This window comes from Fukomys damarensis, unplaced genomic scaffold (assembly GCF_012274545.1).
Source record: "Fukomys damarensis isolate Sample0158 unplaced genomic scaffold, DMR_v1.0_HiC HiC_scaffold_10, whole genome shotgun sequence".
NCBI classification, from domain to species: Eukaryota; Metazoa; Chordata; class Mammalia; order Rodentia; family Bathyergidae; genus Fukomys; species Fukomys damarensis.
In genome coordinates this window covers 33386834-33403003 of record NW_022900922.1, presented here as the reverse complement: position 1 = coordinate 33403003, position 16170 = coordinate 33386834, and the positions used below count along the sequence as shown (strand labels likewise).

The window sequence follows — 16170 nt, the reverse complement described above, 5'->3', positions numbered from 1 at the left end:
CTTTGACAAGCTGGGGACAGAAGCCTTCTTTCTGGTTCTTGGTTACCTCAGCTATTAAAAAGAAGCAAACTTGATTCACTATTGGGTAAATAAAGACTTAGAAAAGACAAGCAGTGCTGGTTGCTTTAGAAATCCTAGGTGTCCTCCTCTATCTGAGGGACACTGAGGTAGGGGACAAAATAGTTTGAATGAGCTGCAGGGCTGCTATATAAACTCAGAATGGTTCTCCCAAACAAACCAGCGGGAAGTAAGGATTCTGGCTGGGGGAAGCCAGGGAGGCAGCCGTCCCATCTCATGTCACATTCTCTGCTCAGCACCTCAGTATTTCCTGGCCACTGGCTGAGGAGTCTTTCCTTATTGCATCATTCCATCTAAGGTCAACCTCCAATGTTCTCATTGTCTACTGGTGACCTCACCTCCTGCCAGAATGCACAACTGTGGGAATGTTCGCTCCCTTCCAAGCAACCTGACATCCAATCCACCCCAATCATCTCTGCCATCCCCACAACCCTAGTAAGACTTCACTGTTGCCTGCCATCATCTTTTCTAGCTTGGAATTGAGTCATGCGTATATCAGTCCCTTGATAAATTCTGCTTTATCAAGAGTTCAACACCTCTTGAAGTCTGTTCTCAGAAAGTTCATTTTTATTCAAGAAGCTTCCCAGAACATCTCATTTCAAAAAAAAGAAATGAGACTGAAATAATAAGTTAATTAGAGCCAAAAATTAATTGCAGGACTTCCTGTTGACCATGCAATTAAGCTGTCCACTGGAAGATAATAACAAGCCCTTCTGACATTCAAATAAAAAATGGGGAGAAATTGCTGAAAAGAAGAATTGTAGTTAATATACCATCCAGGTCCATGTGGAAGTGAAATTTTCAACTGGAAATAAAGGTAAAGATTTGAAAAAAGCCCAGATTAAGACCATAAACAGAATGAACACATAATTTTTCACTCTTGATAAAAGACACATCAACTGGCAAACTTAGTTCTAGCCAAATCTCTATGACTTTTGGCAGGGTAGACCAATGCAAACAACACCATATTGAGTTATTGGCTTCCAAAAATAATTCACTGTTTCATGGATTGACTTATGGATATCAGCTGTACCCAAGTACCGTAGTTTGGATGTATAGCATCCCCCCAAAACCCATTTAAAAGTTTAATTCTCAGGGCAGCATTATTTGGAGGAATAGAACCTTTAGAAGGTGGTGCTTAGTGGGGACACCTTAAGTCATTAAGGTCTGGATCTCCCTGTCCCTCCCCCTCTCCCTTCCCCTCCCCCTCCCTCTCCCTCTCCCTCTCTCCTGGCCATGAGAGCCCATAAATGGTGATTCCTTACACTTGCCATGATGCACTGTTTCCCCCACAGGCCAAAATAGTAGGGCCAGTGAACTGTGGACTGGACCCTCCAAAACTATCGATCAAAATAAACATGTTTCTCTCCCAGAATTGATTATCTCAAAGGCTTGAAGGAGTACATAAAATAAACTTTTTTTTTCTAAGGGATCTAAGGGATCTGTGGGCCAGTGAGACCTTTACATCTATAATTGACATGGACCCACTCAATGAAACAAGGACTTAAAGATGCCAGAGAGATGCAGAAGACAGCAATGCCTATAAGAACTGCTGATTCATGGTACATCTGTCCCTGTAAAAGCCACTTTTAAGACAAAAGCAGAGGAGCATAAACTATTATGAAACAGAGAAGATACAGATGTATCTCACTTCATGTGCTGTGTAAGTAAGGCACAGAAAAAAGATTAGACTTAGGCTTGATTTTAAATGCACTAAATTTAAGAGCCTGTAATTTAAAAATGTAGTGACACCTCTTGCAAGCTGAAGAATTCTTTCATCTAGAAAATAATTGCTCCCTGGTCTATCTTTTGTGTAAATCTGAGCTCTCTCACTTTAACTGTTTGTGCAATGCAGGGGATACATTGTAACTCAATGAGTCGAACCCCTGAGAGTTATATTTAAATTCTGATATGATATTTCCCAAAAGGCAGATATTACCTCTAACAGCAGCTAAGGGATTTAACTATGTTAGTGATTTTACATACACAAATAAGTAAAAGGCTGAGCCACAGTGGGCACTCAACATGAGTTACCTGTCCTCCTTTTCTTTCTGTTAGTGACAGTTTTTTTTTTCCTTCTGACCCTGGTTCTTACTGAGCACAGGCGCCTCAGGATGCTCTGAGTTGTGCAAAGTGCTGTCTGCATGTACTCCGATTCCAGTCTTAACTGTTTTACCTCGATTTGCAATTGCAATTGTCAGCTGATTTCTAGCACCCTTGCTATTTCCATTTCCCTGTGTCACCTAGATGGGGGAGGCTCAGAAATACTTTCTGCAAAATACCTTCTACCATGCACTGTGATAGTGGAATGCAGGGCACAAACTGCCTGCCAGGCAGGTGCTACCATGAGGGCATTCATCTCTGCTGATAGCCTGACAAGCCCTATAAAGTACGTCCAGAGCCATAGGACCCCTGCCACAACCTCATCTATGAAACACGACCAGAAAGAGGTTGCACGGCCTCAGGCCTCATCATTCAGGTGCTGGATTCTCACTAAGCATGCTAAGAAGCACAAGCTCCAGCAATAGCCACTGACTTCTCCCGAAAGACCGCGCTGTCACCCTTCTTCTACCTGTTTGCTCATCTTGGAGCTCTGGGGCCATTTTAGACTACCTGCTTCTGAAAGCTCCCTTCCCTCGGTCCTTCTGCTGCAGTGGTCCCTGTACTTCTATGTCAACCTCTTTCAATCCCAGACTATTGTCCTGTCCTTCATCGACCACTGTGAAAAGCCCAGATGACAAATTTTCTTCCTCCTTCCTCCCATGGGTGAACCTACAGATCCACCTGGGACATTGTAGAGTCTCTCCTGCCATCTTTATTCCCACTGTCATTAAGTAGCCATGGGCAGTGTGCTACCAGAGCCAAGTTACTCTGGAAGACTTTCTTGCTCCCTGCCGTCACACTGCAGGGCTGCCAATGGGAAGTGATCCCAGGACAGGGCTTTCAAAATGAAGCGTACATCAGTGTCACCAGAAGGATGTGTTCGACTGAAGTATGCTGGAACCACCCCAGAGTATCCAATCCAGTACATCTGGAGAGGAACCTGAGGATTTTCATGTCTTCTAATTCTCTGGGCGACATTGACGATGCTGGTCCAGGGCCCACACTTTGAGAACCACTAGCTTAATAGGTAAGCACAAGTTTTGAAGCCAAAATTGCAGAGGGTTGGACCTTTACTACTACTTAACACTTATGTGGTCTTGGGCAAGTTCCTTAAGCTCACCAGGCTCTATTCCTTTATTTGTACAGAAAGGAGGGACAATCCCATGCAATCTCATGGGATTATCATAAGGATAAAGTGGGGAAATGTGGGGAAAGCCCTAAGAATGGGATTTGGCATGGTAAGCTTCAATTAGCAATCAGTATGGTCACTTCTGCAGCCAATGACAAATTTCTCAAGCAAGAGCCCTGAGCTCTTTAAGTGATCATCAATCTCAGGGTGGAAGTCTGCATCTTAACAAGGTGCCTGGAGAGGCAGTGGAGGCTTTGAGGCTTAGAATTGTTCCTGCAGGATAGCAGGAATGACTTTGGTCCAAGCCTGCATATTCCCTGGTGGTCAGCAATAAGGAGTCTCCCTGGCCCTCTTGCACTTCTAGAGAGAGATACTCATTTGCATTTCTCATGGAATTGGAAATTTAAAGCCACCATCTCCTTGCACTCATCCCTTCCTTGTCTTCATGTTTTATTCCCTGTCTGGAGACTTCAAGCAATTGTGGATTTCCTGCTTATGATACCTGGGCATCCATGACTATTGCAAATTCATGGAGAATCAGAAAAATCAATGGTTTACTTATTGAATTAGCAGACAACTCCTTTTGAACTGCAAAACACAGACCTAAAAATAATGGTCACCCTAGAGAGGATACTAGCAAAGACCAAGCACAAAAGAACTCCTTCTTACTAAACAAAATGAAAAGGAACACAGTGGCTGCTAAGGCAGCCTATAGCTCTGGGTGATTTTTCTCTATACTCAAATTCAAGTGCACTTATAAATGAACCAATAACATATTGAAACAGTCCTTTGACATAAGTGATTCATTCTGCTGCTTGAGCAGAATGCTAATATTAGGAGTAACGATAACCTAGGACCAGAAGCAGTTGTAATTTTCTAAGATAAAACAAGCTTCTTTACAAGTCCTTAGCCTATTGTGAAATTTTATAAATCAAGCTCAGTAACTCACACACTTTTATATAATAATCACTTAGGAAATTAATTAAGGAGAACAACTCACAGCTGCCTGACATCACCCCATGCTGACCCCAGGTTCACTGGCATTTGCATTTTAGCAAACTAAACGTCCCAAGACATCTGACCCGCAGGGACCCTGACCCCCAGCCTGAGAAATGCAGCACTCTGCAGCACCTGCTTAGCATTCCCAACCACACCACATTGCTCTTTCCTAGCACTGTTCCAGGTTTCTGCAGATCAAGTCAATTTCTTCCCTTTTCTTTCCCCCATCACCATCTTCCTCATTTCCATGTCCGTGGATCCAATCAGCACACCAATTTAGAGTTGTATTTTAGCGTTATATTAAATGTTTGTCTGCAGAAATAGGTTGGTAGGAGGAGAAGAGAACAACTTAAATTCTCTCTCCCTTGCTGCCAAGGAACCCCAGTTTTCAAATCCAGATAGAGTTCACTTTAGTTACTGTAGGCTATAGATTCTGGTCCACAATTCAATGGCAGTAAAATTCTATCCAAAGCAATAAAGAAAGCACACAGAGAAACTGATCGTAACCCTCTCCGTTCCAATAATCCCTCTTTCCTTAAACTTCTTCCTCCCCCGTTCATTCCTCCTTTGCACAGCTGTGGTCTTCACCTTTGTTCCTCCAACTCAGTACCAGTCTTCTCCCAAAGTGTGAGGCTCAGATAATTCACAGAGACGACCCAGAGAGTGAACACTCTCCTGCCCCATCCTTGGTACAAAAGCCAGGAGACAGGTGCCGGGCATTCCAGCTTAGCTTCTAGCACAGGTGATCTCATCCACAGAAACAGACTCAAATGTATTGGCAGACAGTTATCTTGGACCATCACTAGCTCATACACACCCTTGGTACATATTAAGAAAAGAAGCCCTGCCTTTGTCTGTTTTTTTTTTCTTTATTGCTATAATAAAATACTTGAGACTGGGTAATTTATAAAGAAAAGAAATTTTTGTTGGCTCACAGTTTTGAATGCTGAGAAGTCTAAGATGGCAAAGCTCCATCAGCTGAGGGGCTCATGTCACTTCATATATGGTAGAAAGAGGAAAGGCACGGAGATGTAAGAAAAAAGAGGAAGAGGCAAAGGTTGCCACCCTGCTTTGCAGCAACCTGCTCTTGTGATAACTGTCCAGATCCTAGAGAGCGAGAACTCATTCCCATGAGATACCATTGCTCCCTTCATGAGGGCAGATCTCTCGTGCCCCAAATACCTCTTCACTGTCCCACTGCCACCCCTCAGCACCATGACACTGGGGACAATGCCCCGACATGAGTTTTGGTGGGGCCAGACCATGTTCAAGACACAGAAGGCGCCATTTGCCAGGAGATGTTCTTTGTTTGGGGTCCTCTCCAAAGGAAACAATGACTTGGAAGTGGGAGGTGTGTTGGGACACCATGCCCAGAAGCAGCAGTGAGAGGGAGAGGGACTTAGTACAGAAAGAAAAGCCAGCAAGTGCTGTATCCAGGAGTAGATCACAAAGATGGAGAGACAGGGCTTCACCCCAGAGCACCCAGTGGTACTCAGATCTGTTCTATTCTAGGTCAGGGGGCTCCGTGGCCCAGGACTTCCTCCAGAAATCAACACCCTCATACATCCTGGCTGTTCCTCATATCAGCAATGGAGTAGAATCCTGTGCCACAGGGGGAGACAGGCCCTTGACCTAGGGTGACATCAGGGCCCCCATTCCCTTGACTTCCATCATGACTGGGGGGGGTATCTGTAGGCTGAAGGACGGTGACACACAACACCAAAAGCAGCCAGTGGGACTCAGCCTGGTTCCAGATGGCAAGCCTGGATTTCTGCTCCCCCTATCAGCGACCGTCTGTGCAGCCTTATGGGAGGCCCTGCGGCATCCTTCCGAGAAGATGCAGCCAGATGTGCAGTGCTCTGACTCCAAAACACACCCAAAGGCTCTGCAGGATAACAGTAAGATGATCCAGAAGGTACAGGACCCTGGGAGTGATTCCTAGCCTTGAAAAACAAGCAAAAGGCCTGGGAGCTGGAGAGGCTGCCAAATCAGGGCAATAAATAAAGTAATTTTTAAAATTACAATTGGACTCGAGCTGCGCCTGGAGCTTCCTCCCACACTGCCCAAAAGCCGAGGAATCCCTGATGCAGCCTTCAGGACCCAGGAGGACCAGTCTGCAGCCAAGCACAACAGAGGCCAGGGACGTCTCTCCAAGTCCCCCAGGCAAGCTCATTGTAATTTAAATGAGTGACCTAACCTACTAGGCCCAGCAATTAAGAAAGGAGCTCAAAATACTAAGTCAATAAATAAATGAGGGCTGGGCTATAGCCCAGCGATAGATCCTGTGCTAGCATGTGCAAGGCCCTGGGTTCCATCCTCAGCACCAAAAAACAAAACAAAACAAAAAAGCAGGGATTATCTTTTTAAATGAAATTTTGTTCTGAATATATTAATTGACCTGCCATCAATACTCTAAAGATTGTTATGCTGTCAAGGACCCTAGTGATGCTTAAATGTTGGTGCTAGCTTTATAACAAACTTGGAAGATGGGAAGAAATTCTCAGGAGGCCCTAGCAAGGACGGGAAAGTGGAGAGGACCTTCTGGAGGTGCTCATGCAATCAGCCAGCTCCTCCACGCCAGCATCTGTGCTGGTTACCTAGATCAGAGAGGGAGCATCACTAGCACCTTCATCTCAAGTCAGTCTCATCCAAAACCCTTTGGGGCCTTTTATTTCCACAACTTAAAAATCAGTTTCCAGGGCTGGAGGTGTAGCTCGGTGGTAGACAGCATGCCTGGAGTGCACAAGGTCGATTCCTAGCGCTACAAAACCATACAATAAAACAAAAATCAATTTCTCCCTCTTTAAAAAATAAAAATAAAACCCATTTTCAGTAATGCACTCATGTGTTCAGGGCCAGGGAGGTGAATTTCTTTAATCCGCTGCACCTCAGAAACAAACAAAAGCTATTCAAATGAGGAAATGAAGAAAAGGGTGCAAACACTCTGAGGATCTTTTTATAGTACTGGAGTGTGAGAATGTTAATTAAGGAACCTCAGAATGGAGAGGATCTGAGAAAAGAAGGAGCAAGGGTTTAATTTTAGGTGTTGCTTCATCAAGTTAAAAAAAATACCAAGTCCCTTGACTGGCTTGTAGTTATTCTCAGGAACTCTATGGGCCCCACAAACCTCCAGGTGAAGCTGCACTGACTTGATGAAAAGTTCTCACTTAAGGACCTGTAATAAGAAAGAGCATAAATGAGCAATCTTGGAGCATGGAATGAACATTGCAGGTTGATGGGTATCATTTCAGCAGTGTCCTACAGAGAGCCATAATCTCCCATTTTTCAAACCAGAGGTCGAGAGCTTAGCAGTTCCAAAATCCAGTCCAAAGACCAGGGCCCAAAACCCAGTCTCACCCTGTGTTTCAGGAGCTATCCATGACTTTCAGGAGAATAATGCTCCAACTATACAAGCGTTTCTACCCTTCCTGGGCTCCCCATTCTGCTGGTTACGAAGTTTGTCATCTCTTCATGCCCTGCTGAGAGCCATTTTTATTTATATCTTATCATAATCATTAATGCAGATTAATTGCAGAAATTAATGGGTTTCACTGTGACATTTCCATACACACAATTTATGTGCTGTCCCTCCCTTCTACGCTCTCCTGTCCTCCCTTCTCTCCCCACTTCTTGCTAGTTCCCTCCACCTCCCTGAAGACTCCCTCCTCCTCTTTCAGTTTGTTTATTTCCATATGAGGATAAACATTTGATACTTGCTTTTCTGTACTTGCCTTCCTTCATTTAACACGATGTTCTCCAGTTCCATCCATTTTCCTACAAATGACAGAATTTCATTCTTCTTTATCACTGAAAATACTCCATACATGCACCATATTTCCTTTATCCATTCATCAGGTGAAGGCACCTAAATCTTGGCTATTGTGTGCAGAATTCTGCAGGTGCGGGGGGCTGCAATGCAGGATGGTTAAGCGCCGTCACTTAGCTAGTGAGTAGGACAGCTGGGTCTTGAGCTCAGCTTCCTGTCTGCCTCCTAGGCCAAACTGTTCACACTGTGCCACCAAACAGCAATGTGCAGAAGCATCAAGTGGGCATCAAGTGGGCACAAGGGAATCCAGGCGAACAGTCAGGGACCAGCACACCCGGTTCTCATTCTGGACTCTGCTCTGGAGCCCAGCCGTGTCCCAAGCCCTGGTGGTGGCAGGAGTGACCCTGATCCGTTCATACCCAGAGTAATCACATCCCTGGGATGCAAGCCACCGAAATCCATCCAATCTAACACTGCAATGGGAACTTCTTGAAAGTATATCTAGGGGTCACAGAATTGGCAAGAAACCCAGAATATCTAGCGGGAAGGAGACAGTTCCAGAGACTGCTGAATTGAAATGAAATGATCTTTTGTCAGACAGATTGGTCAGGGGTCTCTTTGTGTCTCTGTTCTGATGGCCCTGGCTTTGGTCAGAAGGTGCCCAGTGGGGAAAAGATAATTTTGGGCACTCTGAATGGCATGTCCTCAGATCATGCAAAATACCAGGATTGCAAACAAATCCCAGCAGGCAGCCCCTGAACTCTCTGCACTTAGCCCCAGCACCCCCATGCCCAACAGATTCTTCCTACAATCAACACTTTGTATTGCATCTTCCCCAGCTGCACTGGAAGACCCTTAATGACAGGAATTGGAGCCTTGATATTTCTGTTTCCAACACCACATGGTGCAAAGCAGCATTTTCCAATACAATTCTTGCTTATTCTGAATCTAAAATATCTTCATGTGCCACATAATGACCTTTCAGTCAATGACCGACCATATACACAATGTGGCCCCATAAGATTCGATGGCCTGGTGACATCATAGCCATCCTAGTACAGACTATGGTGTCTGGAGCACAATGAAACTGCAAAACGATACACTTCTCAGGACCAACTCTATCATTAAGAGATGCACAGCCATGGAGGTTTCCTTTTAAAAATGAATGGATCCAGACTTTTAATGCAATGAGGTAAAAATGGCTGGCGACCACCAAGTATGCATGTTATACTTGCAAGGTACCAGAATTTGACCAAGGGACAGAAAGATAAGTATGTTAAGGACACATGTAGGCTTTTAACAAAAGCCAAAATGTAAGAACAGTTCTATTAAAAATTCAGATCTCAGAGTGTACTACAGAGGTATTTTTAAAGGAGGAATTCACCCTTTGTCCCTAATATCCTTCAGTGGTGCCCCAGACCCAAAGCCCCTTTGAATGGACAGAATTTTGTCTGCTTCCTGCCCTCTTAAACCTTTCCCTTCACTTCACTCACTCTGCAGCATTTCAGTCTGTTTCTTTCTACAAGATCATTCCCTTCACCTAAGTGTTGAGCTCTGGCTTCTATGTTGAATAAAGTAACAAACTACTCTTTACTCCACACCCTCTCCAATTTTCATTCATTTTTTTTTTCCTGCTTCCCTCTAAAAAAAACTCTTTCTTACCTCCATATCACTCTTTAACCCATTCCCTTTGGGCATCTATTCTCACCTCACCAACTGTTGTTTGTCAAGGTCAGCAAGTGGATTCCACGCTGCCAAATCTGCTGCATGCTTCTGCACATGTGGTAGCAAACTTGTAGCATTGGCACTCAACACAGCTGATCATACCCTCCTTTCTGTAAAAGACGCGGCACCCTACACTCCCGCAGTGACCTCCGCCTTACCAGCTGTTCTCCAGTCTGCATGTGTGATGTTCGACCAAACCTCTGAGTACTGGAGAGCTTCAGGGGTGCTTCTGAACTCATCCACTGATCCATGATCCAATCACCCCTATGATCCAGTTGCCACATCAGACTTTTGGGGGACATTTTAGATCTAAACCATAACAACTGTCCATTGATTCTGTTTCTCTATGATCCTGTTCTGTGCCTTTATCATAATTTACATATTAATAACTACAATAGGTATAGTTCCATGCCTGCCTCTTCCCTACAACTGAAGATTTCTATATCCATCAGCTTTCAAAGGCCCATTATTAAGTATCTCTCAGAAATAGGACTCTTTGGTCACCACATGCACACACACACACACACACACACACACACACACACACACACAGACTTGTTCCTTCCCAGCTTCTCTCATCTCGATAAATGTCACCCCTATCCTCCCAGATGCGCAAGGTGAATCTCTCCCTGATCTTCACCTTCTATATCCAAATCATCCATAAGTCCATCTTACTGGTAGACAGTACCACTCTATTAATCAATTTCCCATTCCTAGACATAATGCCTGACATCCACAACTTAAAGGAGGCTCATGTTTTAAGTAGATTCAGTCCATGGTCAGCTGACTATAAGGCTGTACCTTCTAACAGCACATGAACTACTGAACTCATCTGCTGATGAGTCTAGCACCCCTATGATCCCCAATAGGGTTTCTCCATCTCCATCTCCACCACCATCTTCACCAATCCATCACTCCCCATGCCCACTGAAGAGCCTCTCTTTCCACTTCTCCTCACCATTCTTCATACTGCCCAATGTTCCTGCAAAACACAAATTAGGTATTTTCCCTTGACTTTTCAATACCTTTCCCAACAAACTTTCTACCACATCCTCAAGTTCCCTAAATGTCTGTCTTCCTCCACTTTCCATGTTTTTTTCAATATGGTCCTTCTTGTTCTCTGTACTTCAGCAAACCCAACTGCCCTCTGTCCTTCTGGTTTCTGAGACTGTTTTTCTTATCAGGGCCTTTGTCTATACTCTGTTGCCCTAAAGTTCTCTTTTCCCAGTCCCAGGTGGTTGACTTATTCTCCTCCTTCCAGGTTTAGCTCTTGATTAGCACTTCCCTTCCTTCCTTCCTTCCTTCCTTCCTTCTTCATACTGAGAAAGAAAACCAGGGCTTCACACATTAGACAAATGCTCTACCACTGAAGTGCACCCCAAGTCAAGACCTGGCATAAACATCTCCATAGAAATGTCTTCCCTGAACATGGACCCATCAGCCTATCAAACATGGCATCTCCCATTTCCTAGTTTGAGCAAACATTTATCCAGGACTTCCCAGGTGTCATTATTCATGTCTTACACTAACTGTTTTAATTCTTCACAATCCCATGAAGTGGGCACAGTTCATTTTATCATATTCATCCCAAGAACAAGGAAACTGAGTCCAGGAGAGAATCACTTTCAAGGTCAAACAGTTAAGAGGTGGTCTCTGAATTTAATGTTCAACCCCGTATTACCTGCCTCTCTCGTGTTACATGTTATCTTTCAGCCCTTTTTACAATCTACATATCAATCAGTTATTTCTGTATTGTCAGCCTCCTCATTAGACTATAAGCAACATGTGGGGAAAAAAAATCACTAGATCCTCAATGCCCGTCACATGGTAGATGTTCAACAAATGTTTGCTGCATGAATGAATGAATGAATGAGACTAGGTAGAGATCTGGAAACTAAAACATTTATATCAATGCCTGCTCTTATTTTACCCCTCCCGCATTGTTCCCATCTGTGCAACCACAGATAATATGAGCAAATCATTTTGCTTCAGATGTCTGAATAACGATATTCACACTTTCTATATTTTTCAGAGCAGGTTTACTATGCTGGCCCAGTCAATAATCCTGGATTTGACATTTTTAAGGTAAAGTTTTGGCTTTGTGGTTTAACATATTCCTGAATTCTTGTATCATACAGTTCATTTCTTGAAGAAGGAAAGAAATAAAAGGAGAAGTAGGAGGAGGAAGATCAATGGAGTTGCCTAAATACTCTTAGCTCTTACACCAGAATCTGTATATCTCATAATCCATTGTGCAGAACCCTTTCTTTCTAATCTACATCTCGTCTTAGACTCATAAAACAATAATGAAAAACTCATTCAGTTTTCAACAATTTCATACATGCACATAGAGTTAAAAGAAAAATGGTGATGATGGTAATGATGAAAGCGGTGATGATGGTGACGATGGTGATGGTGGTGACGATGGTGGTGATGGTGGTGGTGATGAGGATGGTGACAGCAATGGTGGCGATGATGGTGGTGGTGGTGATGATGATGATGATGATAGTGATGATGGTGGTGGTGGTGGTGGTAAAATGCAATCAGTATAAATCTGAGCTGACCATTACCCATCATTAGTTCTCCAGCCTCTATGCTACTTTGGTAAAATTCCTAACATGATCCGACTGATATCTGACCTACAGAAGCACAGAACCCTTGAGGTGAATGATGCCTATGGTGACTCTAATTTAGTGGTGGCGAACCTATGGCACATATGCCACAGCAAGTATGTGCAGACCTCTCTGTCAACACACGAGCCAAATTGCCCCAGCAGCCGAGCACCAGATTTGTGTTTTCTAAATTCAGGATTAATTGCAGTGTTGGTGCTTTCGATGAATAAGTGGGTTTTGGGTCACAGTGTAGGTGCTCAGTCTCTAAAAGCTTTTCCATCACTGCTCTAATCAGTCCTCACACATCCACAGCACTGTCCAGAGCTGGCTCTGTCAGATGCAGTTTCCAGTGCTGAGGCATCAGCTCCCTCTGAGCTTTTGTCAATTGGTAGAAAGTTGTTCTCTGCTAGTAAAGACAGCTTCTCCTGCAACTTCTATCTAGTGGCCTGATTTATTCCTTCCCTCTGACTTTGTACAGATTAAATTCCTTTCCCCCTCTAGGTGACAGGCAGTTCCAAGATGTGCCAGGCATTTCTTGTGCCTTCTGCTTTCTTAGTCTCTTTGCTCTGTTTCCCACTGCTCCACACCACCCTGAGCCTTTTCTTCTTGACACACAACTGCCTGTGCATGGCAGGGTAGGGGGAGGTTGCAACCTACCTTCTGCCAGGCAGAAGTTAGCCAACTCCTGTGATTTTCCAACAATTCCTCACCAGCTGTGGCTGGCATAGCATCTTCTAAGTGACTACATGCCAACTACAAATACAGGGGTGCCCTCTCGGGAGTGCTGCTGCAAGACAGGAACCTGAAAGATGGCACTATTTTTTCTGACAGAGGGCATTTTGGCTCTGTGCTGTTGGATTTTGTTCCTCAGGAGGTCTTCTCCATCCCAGCAGATGACACTTCATCTTTCCAATCACACAGGCCAGGAACGTTGAGCTACCTTTCCTCTGTCTCTTCCCTCCCATCATCCATGTGAGCATCCTCAGCAAGTCCCAGAGGCTCTTCTTTCAAAATCAATCCAGAAACCAAGCCTATCCCTCTGTCTCCACCAAGTCCCCCACTCTCATCTGGATGACTAATTACCTCCTGCCTAGGCTTTCAGCTTTATCTTCTCTCCCTGTGACCTCTTTCTAGCACGTTAGCCAGTGAGATCCTACTAAAGATCAGACCCTCCTCCAGGGAAACTCACGCTCCAGTCCTTTTCAGGCTGGAATCTGAAGCCCCAAAAGTCATATGAAACCCTAAGAACCCAGCCTCCTGTGGACCCCCAGACTGCCTTCCTCTCCCTTCTCTGCTCCCTGCAGCCCCAGTAGCCTCCTGATTGACATCAGGTCCATGGCAGCGTAGTGCCCACCTGCACCTCCTGCAGTTCTTTCCCTTAATGTTGTCTTCCCAGCAGGCCTCCTTGACCACCTTACTCCAAGCCCCAACCATGTGAGTTTATCCCATGGATTGTGCATCTCTCCAAGCCCCATGGGTACTGAAAGCTCTACTTCATCCCCAGCAGTGCTCAATAAACACAGCAGACCTCAGGATGCATGGGGCTTTGTTTCAGGCCCCCTCACACACCAAAATCTGCAGAGGCCCATGTCCCTATATAAAGAGTTGCAGTATGGAATCTGTGCACACCCTCTTGTGTACTTTATTTTTTATTAGTATATTTTTAGTACATAATCTTTGCATTTCTTTGGGGAATTGATACGTGTACATAACACATTTCAATTCTTTTTTCAGCCTCTTTGTCTCCCCTGTCCATCCCTTTCTTAGTCTCCTTCCCATTTGAAAAACATCCATATCCCTACTTCCTATTATCTACCTTTTATTTTGCTTATTTATATTTTGAGTTTCTTATTTAAGAGAAACCCTATGCTATTTAAGCTTGTGTGTCTGGTTTATTTCCCTTAACTTTATGGTCTCAAGGTGCATCCACTGTCCTATAAACGACTCAAGGTAGTGCTCCATTATGAGTAAATACCCCATTTCCTTTATCCATTCATCTGTTGGTGAGTATATAGGTTGCTTCCAAGATTTTGTTATTATGAGTTGTGCAGCTATAAATATGGTTATGCACATATCACTGTAATATGATGTCTTTAGGGAAGATACCTAAAGGTGGAATAGCTGGGTCAAATGGAATTTCTAGTTTTAGCTTTTTGAGGTCTCTCCATACCAGTTTCCACGGTAGTGGTACTAGTTTGCATCCCCTCTGATGACATAGAAGGTTCCTTTTCCCCTGCAGCTTCTCTGGCATTTGTCATTATTTGATTTCTTGATGATAACCATTCTGTCTGGGTTAAGATGGAATGTCAATGCTGTTTTAATTTGCATTTCTCTAATGGCCAGTACTTCCTGTATACTTTAAATCTTCTTTAGATGACATTTAATACCTAATACAAGTAGGTGCTATGTCAATCCTGGTGATACCACACTGGTTAGGGAATGACAGCAAGGAAGAGTGAACATGTTTGGTACAGGTGCATTTTGGGGAGGACTCTGACCTGTGGTTGGCTGACTGTGGAAGTCAGGCCCTAGGGCACGCTGGGCTGGCTGTATTTGTCAAATGCTTGACTGCACTGTGGGTCTCATGCAACACTTTGCGGTGTCTATTGTAGGGAGAATACCAGATTTTGCTGGAACTGTATAATGAAAAACGTGCCACTGTGGCTTGTGCCAACGTGACTGTCATTTGCTCCTGACCTTGGTCTGCAGTAGAAGTACAGCAAGCTTGGACTCACGGACACTCCAGAGGCCACAGGTTCACCTACTTGGGAAGAAGAACCAGCTGGTGACAGCAAGGAGCTCTACACAGAAGCCTCCCGACAGTACAGCTGCTACTTTCCACCACCCAGGCAGTGGACGGCACGAAGCCCCGAAGTCATCTGCTTCCCAAGAGCCCCTCAGTCATCCCTAAGCAGCCTCGGGAGCCCCTGCTTCCCAAAGGAGTCACCCCTCCTCCAGCCTCCTCTTCCTCAGCTCCTTAGGAATGTCTTCCCTCAGGCAACCAGAATAAAGAATGCAGCCCACAACTGGCTTCATGGCTTTTTCAAAGAATCTTAATATAACATTGTAATTTCCTTTTTTTGATGATGGGGGGGTACCAGGGATCAAACTCGGGACTTTGCACTTATCAGGAAGGCGGCAGAACCACTGAGCTAAATCCCTCGCCTAGTCATTTTCCTTTTTTAAAAAAATAAATTTTATTTTATTTTATCCCATAACCTAAAATAGTGAGTGAGAAAACAGAAAGGCCAAATCCTGATCCCAACCCAGACTTGTTAGAGAGGGAGAGCTGATAGTCTCATCACCTGGATTTCAGATTGAATTGGTTGGATTTTCCTCAGCCAGTAAAGTAAGCACATAGGCCTAAATCCCAATCATTTTGTCAGGGATACATGGAGCCTACAGGAGTTGAGAGAGTTGTTTCACCTCTAGTTTATATTTTGCCTCACTATTCAGTTTCAAACCGAAGCCCTCAGATATTGGCTTACCTTCTTTTCCTCCCTCTGACCCACTTTCTTTGGCATATGCTATGGTTGGAATAAGTGTCCCCCAAAGAGGCCTGTGTCAAAGGTTTGGTCACCCAGGTGCTACAAACGGGATGCAGTACAAACTTTAGGAGATGGGACTTACTAGTAGGGACATGTGTCCATGAGGGCCCGGGCCCCTTCTTCCTTCTTTTTTGTTTCCAGAAAGAGGACAGAAATGGTTTTGCTCCCCACAACCTGTTCCCACCATAATGTGCTTCCCCATCTTGGAGC

At 44.4% G+C, this 16170-nt stretch overlaps 1 protein-coding gene across 1 annotated transcript in view; it reads left to right on the top strand.

The window, feature by feature from the left end:
• The window catches only part of Ly86 (lymphocyte antigen 86), a 50215-nt gene extending 34785 nt beyond the window's left edge, over positions 1–15430 (top strand). Inside the window, exons 4-5 of the mRNA XM_010622801.2 lie at positions 11833–11885; positions 15025–15430. Of these exons, the coding sequence (XP_010621103.1) occupies positions 11833–11885; positions 15025–15108 (137 nt within the window). The 3' untranslated portion in view covers positions 15109–15430. The remainder of the gene's footprint in view (positions 1–11832; positions 11886–15024) is intronic.
• The last annotated feature ends 740 nt before the right edge of the window (positions 15431–16170 follow it).